This window comes from Tiliqua scincoides, chromosome 2, assembly GCF_035046505.1.
Source record: "Tiliqua scincoides isolate rTilSci1 chromosome 2, rTilSci1.hap2, whole genome shotgun sequence".
Classification (NCBI taxonomy): Eukaryota; Metazoa; Chordata; class Lepidosauria; order Squamata; family Scincidae; genus Tiliqua; species Tiliqua scincoides.
The window spans coordinates 157439823-157456037 of record NC_089822.1 but is presented as its reverse complement, the minus strand read 5'-3'; the positions used below and the strand labels follow the sequence as shown (position 1 = coordinate 157456037).

Here is a 16215-nt window from a genome sequence, read left to right as displayed (position 1 = left end):
ATCCATAATTATTGGAATATTTTACATAATAATATATTACTATAACAACATATTAACCTGAATTCAATTTTTAACCTCATGAAATTGCTCAGGTCAAAACTAGGCTTAAATATGTTTTATAGTGACCCTAGCTGACTATCTGCTAAATTAACTCAGAAGTTCATTTGAGAAACCAGTTCAGCTCACATCAGAGCAATCTAACCAGAGGCCAATTCTTCAATTTTGGTAGAGAATCTTAACAGTGAGAAAACCTGGGCTACTTCACATAGTCTGTTTTCAGTGTACATCTATGCCAATGCATGAATTATACAAGTACACTTGCAAGAGAGCAGAAACTGGCCAAGGCTCCTTGTTGAGTGTTCACTGGTGGCAAAAACCAGGATTGCTGGTGTGCAACACACTGAACAACCCTGAGAATCCAGTTTGCCTTGCCATAGCATTTCATTATCCAAAACCTGGTGGAAATAAACTGAACACTTCAGTCTTGATGGTGCTACTACCTTCTAGAGAGGACACCAAAAACAGCATGCTGTAAATAGACTTTTTGGTTTCCGAAAACAAGGGAAATCCATCAAGTCCACAGAGCAGCATGGAATTCTTCTATTCCTACAAAAAAAAAGTTCAGGTAAGATAAGATGTAGCCACTAGAAGGCCTACATATATTTATTTAACAATTTATATTTGCAGGATTGCTGTAAATCAGGGGCCTTCAAACTGCATTCCGCAGGCTGGATTTGGCATCTCAAAAAGCTGCCTTGGAGAGTACTTTCTGTTCTGTACCACAGCTGCTTTTCTTTGTGCCTGATAAATCCCACAGCCTCACGCCAGGCTACCGATGCCTGTTGCCCCAGACAACTCTGCACCCCAATTTCTTGGGGGTAGCAGTTACGCTGCATGAGGCTGTGGGATATATGATTGGGCATGAAGTAAAGTGGCTGTGGCACAGAACAGAAAGCACTGCGCCCTGAGGGTTGTTATGACATATTGGGCAAAAATGGCTTAAACAGAGTGGTTTCAGCTGTCAGAGAAAGGCACCATTACCACAACAATGCAGCATGGCTAGTGTGACTTCATCCTGATGCTAACTGTAGGCCTTGCCATAGAATTTGGGCACAGTATCAGTTCAAGGGCAAACACAAAGGTAGAAAAAAAAAATTCAAACTATATCATTCTATATCACGTATAAATATTTAAACAACTTCTTTAAATGCCCTTGATTTATACTATCATGTTACTGATTTATACTATCATGTTACTGGCAGTAAGTAAATACGTAAGCTATCAAACATGCGTGTTTTTGAAGGAATACAAAGTATATATCAAAACTGCTCACAGAAAATATTCTCCCACTAATTACTAGCCAACTGAGAGTCAATAGTGCAGATGCTTCTTATAGTGCAGATGCTTGTTCAAAGCATAGTGCAGATGCTTGTTCAAAGGGCAACATGCTCACTTATTATCTGGATATCCTGCACACAAGAGGTAATGGCAAGCACAATGCACATATATTGTGCAAATTTAACCCCTCCTTCCCCATTTTTTGAGGGGGATACATTGTCTGCCCTGAATGTACACATGCACAAAAAGTGTATAAATGTACCACGTGGATCACAAATTACCCCATCTGCAAGGTCAGGGGGATGCATGCACCTACTCCATAAACAATGGTACAGCATCTTTAGCACACTGTGTGCGAACTGTTCCTTCAGAGTACTTAAAAGTCTGAACGGGCTTCCAGTGCAAGGACCATGGATGTCTTTTGTACAAAAGCAGGTGATTATACAAATATGACAGACAGATGTGATTAAGCACATGAAAACACTTTAAAATTGAAAAAAGGATCTAGATTTTAGTCTTTTCACATCATCCTCCCTATTTCTTTGTCATTTACCATCTTCTCTCTTTCATTTCTCTCATGCGTCTTACCTAGATTAGAACACTTTATAGTAGGGGTAAGGCAACTCTTATATGCTGTACAGTGCTGAGGACATTAAAAGTTAGATAAGAGGTATTAAGAGGTTCTTCTGTTAACTACTATAAGTATTTCTCAGGATGTTAAAATGCATTGGTATGATCAAGTTTCAGTTAATTGGAATCAATGTTAAGCCTTGGAACCTTCACTTAAAAGCCAGGGATTAGCCCAGAAACATGTCAAGAAATAACAAAAAAGGGGTGTTTCTGAACATGTGGAGACTTATTTTCACTCCTTACTACAGAGATGCCATTATTGATCTAACTATTCTAAACTAGGCCTGATACGGTTTTAAGATTACATCACAGTTAGAATGCTTTGCAAATGGCCCAGCAGTTGACTTTGAAAATGAAGGTGCCAGCACTAAGTCTGCTTGGACATCATGGTCTCTGACATGGAAGACTTTGGGCCCAATCCTATGCAGTGTGCACTGTAGCACATGTGCCATAAGGCATGTTTGCGGCCCTCAGTGCCAGTGGAGCGCTGGTGCTAGCTCAGCGCTGGCCACTGCTGTGCTAGCGCTGGTGGAACACCGGTGCTCTGCTGCTCTGCAGTTGCACGGAACAACAGTCAGTAAAGAGGTAAGTGGGGGCATGGGGGGGGAGGTGTTCCAGGGCAGGGGGAGGTGGTGGGAGAGTGGGGAGAGGGCAGGCCGAGGGGAGGGAGCAAGGTAGGAGGGAGGCGAGACTGGTGGAGCTTCACTCCAACGGCTCCTGAGCCTCCGTGTCCAGCTCCCTGCAGGCCTACTTGCCTTAGAGTAGCCCCAGTGCAGAATCAAGTAGCCCTAGTGCAGGCCCACTTGCCTTAGTCGAGGTAAGGGGACAAAAGTCCCCTTCTCCCAAGGAGCCACCAGCACTGTCCGCTGAGAATGCAGGAAGCAGCAGCAGCCATTTTTGGCCCAGCTGCGGCCCCATGCACTGGGCAGCTCAGGATTGGGCTGCCGGTTGTTGTTCATTCTAGAAGGGAGTTGTGGCATAATGGTGAAGGACAAGTAGCTCTTGTAAAACTGTGGAATTCAAGACCTAAAGGAGTATCATTCCACTTTGATCTCCTTGAAGATACATTAACTGTACTTGGAACATAAGATTTTCACGGTCCATTATTGACAGACATTGGCAGAGCAAATACTTGGCATGCAGAAGCTCCCTCATTCAACCCTTGGCATCTCCACATAGGGCAGAGAAAGACCATTGCTAGTTAAGCATAGATAACACTGACCTAAATTGATCAAAGCTTAAAGCAACTTTATATGTTTGTATCAGAAGCTGTCAGCTATCAGGATTATATAGTTGCTATATATTTTTTTATATGTGAGGGACCTATGGTTACTGATATCTTAAGGACTGTCACTACTCTCCTGAGCTGATGATTCTCTTCAGGTTGCTTTCTTTGTTCTAGCTACGAAAACTTTTCATTCAGGGTGTTTAATTCATGAGCCTTCCTTGCACATTTTGAATTTCATTCAATGTAGCACTAGGAGTTGGAAAAACGTATTCATCTGCTAGATCTGATTAGGATAGGTGGGAGGAGGGTGCCTGCCTTCTAAGATACAGCCTGCTCAACTTATCCAAATATATTTTGTCACATTTGCTCTTTGTTATATGGGCATATCAGGTCATGAACCTGTCTTGTTGTGTGGGATAAATCCTTCTGGAATCATTTTAGGCCGACTTATCCTTCCTCATTCTATGGTCACAAGATACGTGGCAACACAGAATGTGAACATTCAAATGAAAGCTAAGATAAAAGGAAAATACTTACATGGTATAGACAAGTATGTACATGTTCACATGCATGCTCTCACATACACACTGGGCATTTACCTAATGATCCATGAGAAGCTGATGTCCCCAGGAATGTGTTTTCTGATTGGCTTAAGTGTCCCTGGGGCTGATGGAGGAAATGCGATGATAAGCTGACCGGTGGAGAAGGAGAGGCAGAGTGAAAGGAGGCAGAACTTCCAAGGGACCCAGGGATATTTACAGGAGCAGAACTTTGCAGCAAACTCCCACCTGGACAAAGAACACACAGAAAGGATGGGAATGTAGAAGCCATGAGTTATGAGTGGAAGCCCAGCACAGGAATTGAACAGCAGGCGTTTGCTTCACTCTCTCTGCACCAGCAAAGGATGGGGAGTCCAGGGTCTTCCTCTACTTTACACCCCTCTTTACCATCAGAAGTATTATGGAAACTGTTCCTCTGGCCAAGGAAGGTAGAAAATAAGACATTCTTAGATGTCAGCTGTGCAAAACAGAGCTTTGCGGAAAGAGTCAATGGTGTTCAGATTTATAAGAGGCTTTTTAGAATCTAAGGGACTGTCACAAGACACGTTTAGGTGGCTTTTCTTTCCCATTTCTTGTATTTCCACAATGATCACACACTAACCACACTATGTACATTTACATGAAATTGCCTTTGTGCTATCCCCAATATTACAAGTGCAAGAGGATATCCCAGATGCTACATTTCCCTGTGGCATAAACAGCAGTTAGTGACTAGAGATAAAGGGCATCTTTAAGATTCTGTTCATAGGAACAGGTAACAAACATGTCGCCATCAGATAATTTGAATTAACCAACCACATTCCCAAGGACTGTCACGCTAATTGAAAATGGCTCTCTTTGCCACACATCTAATGAGTTCAAATCCTTCCCCATTATATTAAGGATAAAAATCTTTTTGTAATATCACTTGTTAAACTTTCCCATTTGTTGCTTCTTCATCAAACTCAAAGACCTTGTGTCAAGGAAGAAGCTGAGAATTTAATGGGTCAAATAATGAACAATTCAACCTGTAAGCATACCTTCTTCATAAGGAAGAAGATGTTCTAGCAGATCAGATTACTAATCATAATTATTTATGCTAGATCCACAGAAAAGAACAGAGAAAATCACCTCCCCATCTAAACAACAGAGGAGTCTAAAAAACTACATGGCACAGTAGCAGAACCAAGAACAGAAATTGTTGGCTTTGTCAGGACCACTAGAATCTCAGATTTATTTATTTTTAATCTATTTTTTACCCCTTATACTTAGGAAGTCTGAAGGTGCATAGCACTCCGTATTGAAGGTTCAGAAACCAGAATGGATCTAACATGGCCAGGGGAGGGACTCCTACATACCACACAACTACCTGATCTCTTTCCAGCCCGTAAGAGTTAAGACTGTGGGCAGAAGCAACCCAAGTGTCATGCTACTTATCCCTGCCATGCTTCCTCTTTCTCTGTGTCAAGAAAACAGGGTGAGGAAGGAGGAGCGAGTCTGCAATGCCAAGAAAACTGGAGCCCTAGATCAGTTTACCAATCATCTGAGGAGCATAGCATTTATAATCCCTTCAAAAAAGGCAGCTGGCTTCAGAGAGCTAAGCCTGTGAATACACTCACAAACAGCATAAATGTGGTCACATTCTGATTTGCACCTAATTTGTGAGGTCCACTGAAACAGCCATTTCCAAATTGTTTGTAGCCAGCACAATCAGCACAGATAGTGCAGGGCTCTCTCATGCAGCATCCCACCTCTTTAAAAAAGAACCAGTTTTAGCAAATGCAGACTTGATCGTGGGGGGAGGGGCAGGAAGCTCTTTGATTTGTGCAACTGCTCAGATCTGAAACAAATACCAAGGGCAGGATATAGTGAAATGAAACTGTGTGTTGACAGAAAATCATTGCAAAGCATTCTGCAACGGTCTGCAACACCTGATATCAAGGAGGATTGAGTTTAAGCTGATGGACATGCGCTTAAGAGGCCAACAGTTCAAACAACACTGAGTAGAAGCAGGAGTGAGCCATGCACCCACCAACTTGCATACAGCTTCAGTTCACAAATGCTTGTGTCAATGAATAAAGGGATTCTCACAATAGGGGCACCAGGTTTGTAAGGACTATTTTCACCTAAACAACCAGAGACAGGAAAAAAAAAGGACACTGATTTGAAATGACCACACACAAGATGAAGAGCTACGTATGTGATATTTTGTCCATGTGTGGCTATAATGCCTTGCCATGGTCCTATGACAGCAGAACAATGATACAAGTTCAATTTGTCTCCCGTTATTTTAGAATGATATTTTGTTCTTCATGAAATGCAGCATTCACGTCAATTTTGTGAACATGTTTAGTGAGTCACTGCTAAGATACTATAAAAGCAAAATAAGCCATGTCTATTTCATAAACATAATTGGGACGCCTGAAACCAGTGGAAGAAATTTCTGATCTGCTAGCCAATGAGGACCCTTTTACTCAAAGGTCTCTCATTGGCTGCCAACCAACCAGTGATGTTAGAGCTGGTTTTGAGAGCATGTTAGGCTGCTTCAGCCAGCTGATGGGGCAAACCCTGCTTGGCAGAAGATCAAAGAAAGCTCTGCTGCTTTCATGTACCTATCATGATGCCACTCGTGTGGGGCACCGAGCTGCTGTCAAATGTCTTCTCCAGGGCAGCCACTCCGAATTCGTTCAGGTCCAGGTCATCCAAGGCAGACTCTGCCAGACAGAGGCACCAATTATATGTTACAAAAGGACCAACAACTTCAAGGTATAGGGAAGCCCAAAGAGCCTACATGCAGAGATGCCACTGCTCTGGACAGGAGAATCTACAGGGCCCTACTCCCCACTGCACAATGTTGCTGTCAGTCAAGAATGCCTAAATGAGGCAGCTTTTCATACTGCTTTCTATTGCCTGATTTGAACTCTAAATGCCTTTCACAGACTCAGGTTCTTCCCATAGATGCACAACAAGAAATAGCAAAAATGCAAAACAGATCACCCTGCAATACCTGCCATTTATTCTGATCCTGAATAAAAGCGCATCCAGAGATGGGTTCAACAATGAGTGATGCAGGCAGTTGCTTAATCCAGTACTTGGCAACTTGGGTGTCTGTGGTGCATTCCCACAGCAATTTTCCCACTTTAAGGAATTCCACAATGAAGTAGTGATTTGGGCTGCAATTCAGTGACAGAGGAGATGGGCAGTAAGAATGAGGTGCAGGTACGAGTGGGAAGGGAGGGATTGTGTGGCAATCAGGCAAGAGGCGGGGAGAATGGATTAGCATTACCCTAGCAAGCAGGCTATAGCCAGCAAAGGCCCACACTAGGTCAGCAATAGCATGGACATTGCCAGTTGGGGATGAGATGGAGCAAGCCTGCACAGGATCTCCCCAAGTGCTATTCTTGGTCAATTTGCTATGTCTAGTAAATGTGCCCTCTTAGCATTGACTGACAAAGTATTGCTTGCATTAGTCTTGATATTTATTATTTCAGTTGTGAGACTGTAAGATAGAACACAAACTATTTTATATACTGAAAAGGGATGCTCTATGTCCTTGAGCGTTTTCCCTAAAAGATAGCATTTTGAGCCTGTGCCGGATACTTAAAAGATTGCCGGTCTCAGAAATTCCCTGATGAGATTTATTAGAAAGTGAACCAAGCACCCTGTTCTGGGGCTAATAATCCTTCCCATTTTTCCCTCTATGCTTTTGTTTTTGCTTTTTTAAAGGGGCAGGGATTTTTTCTTTTGCTTGTACCATTCCAGGCCTGTGACAAAAAATCAAGTTAACAATAATAATGCATGGAAAGCAAAAGGCATCAAGCAGGGACATATCTTTCTTATTTTAAAACAGATCAAAATATAAAATTGTGCTAGGGAGAAAACAAAATGGGAGAACCGTCTAACAAGATCTTACTCTCCTTGAGAAGTCTAGAAAATGGTTGGAGGAGAGTCACAAAGAGTAACATACCATCCCCTTGACAAGAAACACAAATAAGGTCACAAACTGAGTAAAGACCAGTTCCTGATATGTACAGATAGGAGAGTTTCATCCTTATAATAGCTATGAAAACATTTGCTCAGACACAGATTATACCTGTCAAAAGCCAAAATTTTGCCACTGCAGTGGCATCTTGGGCCAATTTTATGATCTGTGAATTCAGCAAGCAGAAAGTAAGTTGAAGGTCAGCAGGCAAGTCATTAAGTTTGCTATGAATTTTTGTGTGAGCAGAAATCAATCTCCTACTCACCATCTTGCCACTTTTATATAATTCACATGTCATGAAATTAGCTAAGGGAGCTCCTGTGTTTGGCTGTTCCAGAGTTAAAAAACTATGATGCATGAAGGTGCTTATATTTCAAGAATATTAGCCATCTCAAAGATCTGTCTAAAACCAGAAGGAAAGCATGGATCCTGCAGGAATTCCCCATGATATCTAGGTCCAAAACATGCATTCCTAAACTTAGATGTTCCCTTTTGGAGGCACCCCATGAGCAAACGTGCATACGCATTATTACCTATCACAGATTCCACTGTGTCACTGGTTGGGTAGAATGGAAGGGCATTTGCATTCATGCCTGGGACACTGCTGGTGCCTGCTGGGCTTGGAGGTGTTGCTGCCAAACTAGAGGTGATACTAGAGGAGATGCTAGATGTCAGTGGGCTGCTAACAGGAAGAATTCCCAATATATCCTGAAAAAGGAAGTAACATTGTAACACTGATAAATTCTATAAAGAAATACTAAATAGAACACTGGATAGTTCATTCTGAAAACATGCAATTGAGAAACCCAGTGAACAAGCATCTAACAACAATCAATAAAAAGTGGGCAGAACATTGGTAAGAAAGGTATGTTCTCACAAGAGATATGGAATGATAACATTCTATTTATTTCTACCAGTATTCTTTTGCTCTTATACACATCTGACAATCTTTAGAACAATGTAAGTTAGCAGCAATATCATAAGATCATCAGCTCAATAACTCATGATCTACCAGGTCATGTCCAGTTCTGTCACACAAAACTGCTTAGCCTAAATGAAGAGCTTCTGTGAGCTGGCACCAAATTCTTTCCCTAACGATCTCTGCAGATTTATGATTCGAAATCTGGCTGCATACGCAGGATCAATTCTTTGTACAAGCTTAAATATACACTGGTTAAGAGTTCACGTTCTTGAACTACATGTCTAGGAGAGTTCTGTCAGTCACTGAAACTACAGCTAACTTTTATTCTGTAGATGTAGCTGGCACCCAGAGTGGTGTGAAAACCAAGCAATATGCCCTTTTGGAGTAACCTACCTGTTTGGGCTGTAGCAGAGGCTGTTCCTGGGTTCTGTGCTCCATGGAATGAGATTTTATCTTCGCCTGCTGAAGTAAAGAGGACAGAGACGAAAACAAGTGGAGAGAGCACATAAATTTGATATGGCTGACTGCTATCCTTTGACAAGGCCATAAGATTCTTGCAAAATCTATTTGGCTGCCCCCAGTCATATCAGAGCCCATAAAGAAAGCAGAAAGGGCTGAACAAAAAAGAGTGGGAGGGAGAGGAGGTGTGCATCGTAGCACACGTAGTCCAGAGGACCAAAGTGGTTTTTAATCCTATTTGTTTTCACTTGGGAGCAAATCCCATTCAAATCAGTGAGACTTAAGGCCCAATCCTATCCAACTTTCTAGCACTGGTACAGACACAATACAGCCTGTTGAGGAAGCCTCTGTGACTGACTCCCCACCAAAGATGCAGTGTACACCCCATTGGCATGGCTGCACCAGCCCTGGAAAACTGGATAAGATTGGGCCCTTACTTCCTAGTAAACATTAATAGATTACACTGTAATATTGCACAAAATTGTTGTGCAGAGTATTTATGTGTGTATTTGTTTACTAACTCTGCAGCAAAATTATCAACAAAGCGGGTTAGAAGAATGCCTTTTCAACCCACAAGAAAAAATGAGACATTTTTTGGAAATGTTGAGGAGAAAAGAAATGGTTTGATAAATACTCCTAAATTAAGTTTCCATTGGGTTCTCTATGGAAATGCATTTTTCATTCCTAATGCACCTAGGCAGATCAATTTAGGTATCATTTTTGAGCTCCCAACACCATTTTGGTACTGACTGTCAAGTAAAATTTTGCACGCCTTTTTATTTTTTCAGAAAAAAAAATTTTTTTTTCTCCACTACACTCAACATTTCATAAATGTTATATCCCTACAAACCTTACTCAAAGAGCCAAATGACAACTGAAGCACCTTAGTTGAGCCAGTGCTACAGGATTCCAATTCCACACAGAAATCCATTTCTGAGTTCTGCAGCCATTAAGGCTGGAATTAATTAACTGGCATCTTAGCCATATACTCATTTACATGGAACAGCCAATGTACCTAAAACAATCTCCACCACAAGAACTGGAAAATGTCCGTTGTGCCAATGAAAGACCTAAAGTCCTAAAGTCAAAGGTCTGTGGAAGCACAAAGATGTGTCTCAATTCCTATGATAAACTGCTATAGACATGGCTCGCTGTATGGAAACAGTTGCCACAAGCCTATGTTAAGGTACTGGTGCCCAAGTCCCAGTGATTCAATGAAACTTATTTCTAAGAAAACATGCTTACAATTACACCATAAGCCCTTCTTAACATTAAGAACTGTCAACCTAATCCTAAGCTACCAAGTGCACTGAGGAGCAGTGGCACCAAAATGGCTACTGCTGCATCCTATGGGCGCTGCAGCAGCAGCTGGAATCTCCTGGGGGAAAGGGGCATTCATCCCCTTCCCCCAGGTAAGGGCAAAGGCCCTGCAATGGGTCTCCTCCAGTCTGCACTGGTTATTTTGCCAGTGCAGCTTCATGTTAGGCTTTTCAGCCAGACATGGAGCACTGGATTTAGAGGAATAGGGCCTTATGACACCCAGAACTGGCTCATATTGCCAACACTGAGGAGCTCAGGATTGGGCTCTAACTCCTTATCCACAACCCATCTAAACCAAAAAATTTGGACCTTAAGATCTCTCATTCCATGTGGTCAATAGAATTAAAATTAGCTTACAGCCCAATAAGAATGATGAGCTATGTGCAGCAAAGTATTTGAAAAAAATTTAAACCACCTGATCCCCAACCAATTAAACAGAATTATTGCATTTTAGAGTATTTATTCCTAAAGGCACCTTGGGAACTAAACTAGCTTAAATCCAAGCACTCTGTCAACATGGTTGGGGACCAGACAACGAATCCTTATTTCCTGCATTAAGGATTCACCCTTTAGACTACAAATATAAATATTGTGATAAAACAGCAAAACAATAAAAACTTGCAATATTCTTTATTATTTCTTTTATAAAATATAGCATACTTTTATTAAGAACACTCCATTGCCCATTTCTCTGAAAAATTTCCATGCAAAGTCCTAACTAGCCCAGAGAAAGGCATCTCTAGAACAGTCCCGCAGAAGATGTCTAGACGTCTGGTTTTGCGATGCGAAATGGTTTTGTGATTCTTGCGATGGTTTTGATTCTTGCTTTGGTTTTATTGATTACACATTGGAATACCAGGCATTCCTGTTTTGGGTTGATCACCACTATCTACATTATGGTGAAAATCATGGCAGCATTATGAAAATGTGGTCAATTATATTGGCAAGTGGTTCCAAAACCAATATGAAATAGTGCAATCCTATGCAGAGTTACCCAGCAGTAAGCCCCACTATGTTCAATGGTGTTTACTTCTAGGAAAGTGTGCATAGGACTGCAGTCTGTTTTTCCCCCCTTCCAGTAATCTCTACCTACCTGGCATTTGAAACTCTTTAGGTACTCTGCTCCAACCAGATCTTCCCGCTCAAACCCCGGTGCTTTCTTGTAGCTGCTGGCTGTGGTTACTGAATCTGTAGGAAAGCCAATGCTTTCTAAGCTATGAGGTTTTCCAATGGCACCAGGAGGGGACCCACATATATTAGATGGACTTCCAAGACTGCTATTCCTACAGAGAATCTAACAGGAGGAGGAGGAAAAGCAACACAGGTCACACCGCAAGACGAAACAGCCTGCATTTCCTGATTCCTAAGACTCTTGGATTCTGACTGCATTACTACTGATTGCCTTAAATGAACACACTGCAGGATGAATATGCTGTTATCAACATAAAGTCAACTGAGATCCTACAACACAACTAATTTATGGGTGAATTTATGGGTTTTAGTATAGTCATATCTTGAGCAGAGATTCAACACCACATAGTTCTCACTAAGTTCACAAGACCTAATAAAGTTCTCCCCTCTCCCTAGATACGAGCGGGAAATATGCATGGCCACCTTAATTAGGCAAATAGGGTTTTTAGCCCCAAATCTGGTAGCTTCTTCAGAATCCCAAAAATCTATGGTTTGGTTTCTAAATAAATGTTCATATTTCTCATGGTTGGGATAAAACGTATTCAAATGTATTCAAAAGCACAGGACAAGTTAACTTCAGGAAACACAGGTAGTCTGGGAAAGACTTAGAACAATCATGGTACAGAACAAAAAGTTTCCTATGCTTCCCCAATATCCATTCTCTAAACCAGTGGTTCTCAATCTTTAGGAATCTGAGGATCACTGAGGCAAAAATTGGAATTGTTGTGGACCACATGCAACCCCCCACCTCTGCACACAAAAGATACACTTAAATTTGTAATACAGGTTGCCCTCATTATCCACAGGGGTTCTGATCCTAGAACATCCATGGATAAGGAAAACTGTGGGTTTTGGAAACATGTTGTTTTCAGGCCCCCCACCCAAACCTGACCAGAGCTGAGCTCTGGTCAGTCTGGAGGCTCTTCTGAAGCCTACAGAGGCTGCGGGCATCTGTCCACAGCCTCTTCGGGTTTCAGAATGAAGTCTGGACCCATTTAAAGACAACTTCTGGTTTTCGTCGAATGAAGAAATCTGCAGGTAACAAACCTGTGGATAATGTGGGCCACCTGTAAAAAAAAGATTTATTAGAGATTTATTTTTTATAGAGAAGATTTGCAGTTTGCTTCCAGTTGCAAGTGGTGCATTCTCCGCCCTCTCTGGAGGTCCATGGGGGGGCTGCTCGCTCTGCGAGATTCTGGAAGTGATTAAAAGCTTTTTTTTTCCCCTGAGACCTCGTGGACAACTTTTCAAGGTCTCGCAAACCACATATGGGCCCTGAACCACAGGTTGCAAATCAGTGCTCTATACCCTTAGATAGCTACAGCTCCTATTGTACTGTGTGTTTCGTGCCTCTTTGACCTAAACAATCTTAATCTTTGACAACATTCCAATTTTTGAATCAAGATCAATATATAGTCACATTTGCTTCACTTGGACCATTAATAGTGCAGGTTTGATCATATCATTTTCGCAGGAACTGACCATTTTGACTACCAGGCTCCTCATCTAGCCTACTAGCAGAAACAATGTTTTAATGGTTATACAGCATATCCCAGGAAAGAGATAACTGAGAGTTTTCTGTGCCCCACAACCTCCAGGTTATCTGAAATCATCAGGCACACAGAGGTATTCAAGGTTGCTACCTGCACAGCACTGTGGAAATGTGAAAATGAGAGAACGCCCATCTACAGCAGGAAACCTGCGCTTTGAATAAGTTCTGCGTATATTTGCAATCAGACGAGCAACAGATTTCTTAAAAACTGAAAGTCAAGCTTCTCAGGAAATTAAATTCTGTGCCCAATACACCACATTTTCTACTTGTATAAATTGGTGACATACAGCACTGGTTATTGTGACAACAGTATGAAATATGACCCAAAGGAAGCCTGAATGAAGAGTGGCCACTAGGAGAACCATACAATGGTATCTTTAACTTGCTTCACAGAGACTGTGCAGTGCTCTCTCTTCCCTGCAGTCAGAGAAGATACTTACTGTTGTGGAGGTGGGACTAGTTGGCATTCCTGGTTTATTCCATACCTACAATGCAAAGACAGAACCAAAAACAAGCTATATGAAATAGGTTATTTCCATGAAGTAGGTTATGGATGAAAGCTAAATATGTATGATGATCATAATTAAATACAGTCTCCTCACAGACTACACACAGCACAGTGAAACAGCAGATAAGCATGCTTCAATATGATAAAAGCATATGGATGTGGAGAAACTAAGGGCTTATGTACAAATTATTATTTACCCACTAGCTATGGTACCAAAAATCAAACATTAGGAGTTGGAGCTTGCCACAAGGTAAAAGCAAGTAAATAGTGGTTTTAGTTAAGACATGATAAATATTCATAACCTTGTCAAGGGTTAACTTCAGTATATCTCTAGCAGCAGTTGCCAAACCCGTGACCGTGTGTAACCAAAGTGCAGTCCCCATTTGGACCACAGCTTACTGTTCTGCCTCCCAGTAACTCGTCATCCGAGTAGATCTGGGCACCAGGATGCTCCGGGCATCCTGTCTGTTGCCCAGTGTCCCAGAAGGCTGTGCAATTGGACATTTGGGCAGACATGACTGCCCAGAGCATCTTGGTGCCCAGATATACGCAGATGAAGAACTGCGCAGAGGTGGAACAGAAGGCTTTCCTCAAACACTGGATCCAGGCCCCTGCCAGGGTTTGGAGGAACCTGCCATGGCACATTGTTGTGTCTCCTGGTGTGCCATGGGAGTCTAGAGAAGAGTAATTTGAGGATGTAGCCCCCCCCCCATGGAGCATGGTTTGCCTTGTCAATTTTCAAAAAACTGATGGTGTGCCCTGAAGATTTTAGGCCTTGTTAGTTTGCCGTAAGATGAAAAAGGCTGAAAATCACTGCTCTAGCACAACGCAAAAAAGTGCAGCTACACTAGATTATAGTATACTAACAAATAATGGCACATCACAAAATAAGGCTGCAATCACAAAAATTTGTTAGGAGTCGTCATTATCAACAAGTCAGTGTTTCAGACTGTAATGCCAGTAAATCAACAGGATAACCACCACAGTAGGAGATTGCACCTTTGTTGTTGTTGTTGTTCTAAAGGCACTTTTTTTTAAAGAGAAAAAACCCAGCCTTTCTTAGGCCCCAAAAGAGTGTCCTAGACATAGCTATTTTCAAATGAATGAAAAACACTTCCCAAACTGGAGAGATTCTATGCAGGAAGTATTACTTTTTCCGAGAAAAGCTCTAGGCCTCTCCATATGGCAGCTCAGAAACAACTTCAAGTCAATTTCAAGCTGCTTGGCTTGCCTAATTCAGTTTGAAAATTAGAGGTCTGATTTAAGCCCAAGCCATTAGGTCCTGTCAAAATCTCACTCACAGATGGAAGTGTGTTTTTTCCTTCCTTGCAAAAAAAAAAAAAAAAGAAAAAAAAGAAAAAAAAGAAAAAAACACCCTCTTTATGGAAAAATGCTCAGTAAACAGAGCCCCTCTAATTCAAACAAAAAGGGTATTGGCCTTCTTTCTTCCAAAAGACACTCGTATTTGAGAAGTTTGCAGTGCATATCTGCCATGCTTGGGGGTAACCACTTTCCAACAGAGCTACGTACATTGCTAAGGTCTGGGGCTTGTGGGCTAGAAGGACTGACAGGAACAGAATCACCAGCTGCTGAGGGCATGTACATTACAGGGCCTGCTTGTGTTGGGCTGGAAACAGCTGAGGTTGACTGCAACTCTTCACTAAGTGGAGGTTCTGTAACAAAACAAAAAACACAAGATGTATGTAAGAACATAAGAAGAGACCCACTGCATCAGACCAAAGGCCCATCTAGTCCAGCTTCCTGTATCTCACAGTGGCCCACCAAATGCTTTGGGGAGCACACAAGACAACAGACACAACCTGCGTCCTGGTGCCCTACCCTGAATCGGGCAAGCAGAGGCAGGAGCTCTAAAACCAGGAGCTTTCACATACCTACCATTACTTGTAACCCGTGATGAACTTTTCCTCCAGAAATTTGCCCAATCCCCTCTTAAAGGCATCTAGACAAGATGCCATCACTGCTTCCTGTGGCAAGGAGTTCCACAGACTAATCACACTCTGGGTAAATAAACATTTTCTTTTGTCTGTCCTAACTGTCCCAACACTCAACTTTCGTAGATGCCCCCTGGTTCTGGTGTTATGTGAGAGGGAAAAGAGCGTCTCTCTATCCATTCTATCCATCCCCTGCATAATTTTGAATGTCTCAATCATGTTCCCCCTCAGGCCCCTCTTTTCTAGACTGAAAAGCCCCAAATGCTGTAGCCTTTCCTCATAAGGAAGGTGCCCCTCTCTTCTGCACCTTTTCCATTTCCACTATATCCTTTTAAAGATGTGGTGGCATGGGTAGAAATGTGAAAATGGATCCCACGACACTGATAGATAGATCTGTAGCAGACAGCATTTGGCAATACACCTTCCATTTAGTTACCTTTGAGCCCAATATAGGAGTAAGAAGAAGCTACCACAAGATAGTGAGCAATTCTTATGTTAACGACTTGAATCTAATTAGCACCTCTTGATTTTTCCTTTAGTAACACTCTAAAAGAATGGCGGTCATTACTATACATTCATAACCAGGGTTTCTTA

General features: G+C 41.9%; 1 protein-coding gene across 2 annotated transcripts in view; it reads right to left on the bottom strand.

Annotated features, from left to right (window-relative positions):
• The window catches only part of UNK (unk zinc finger), a 66800-nt gene that overhangs the window by 8852 nt on the left and 41733 nt on the right, over positions 1-16215 (bottom strand). Inside the window, exons 8-14 of one of the 2 annotated variants that reach the window (XM_066615330.1) lie at positions 15200-15342; positions 13602-13646; positions 11512-11712; positions 9033-9101; positions 8251-8425; positions 6348-6449; positions 3796-3984 (exon numbers count right to left, since the gene is read on the bottom strand). In XM_066615330.1, coding sequence (XP_066471427.1) covers positions 3796-3984; positions 6348-6449; positions 8251-8425; positions 9033-9101; positions 11512-11712; positions 13602-13646; positions 15200-15342 — 924 coding nt within the window. The remainder of the gene's footprint in view (positions 1-3795; positions 3985-6347; positions 6450-8250; positions 8426-9032; positions 9102-11511; positions 11713-13601; positions 13647-15199; positions 15343-16215) is intronic. The other variant, XM_066615331.1, reaches the window with a different exon arrangement.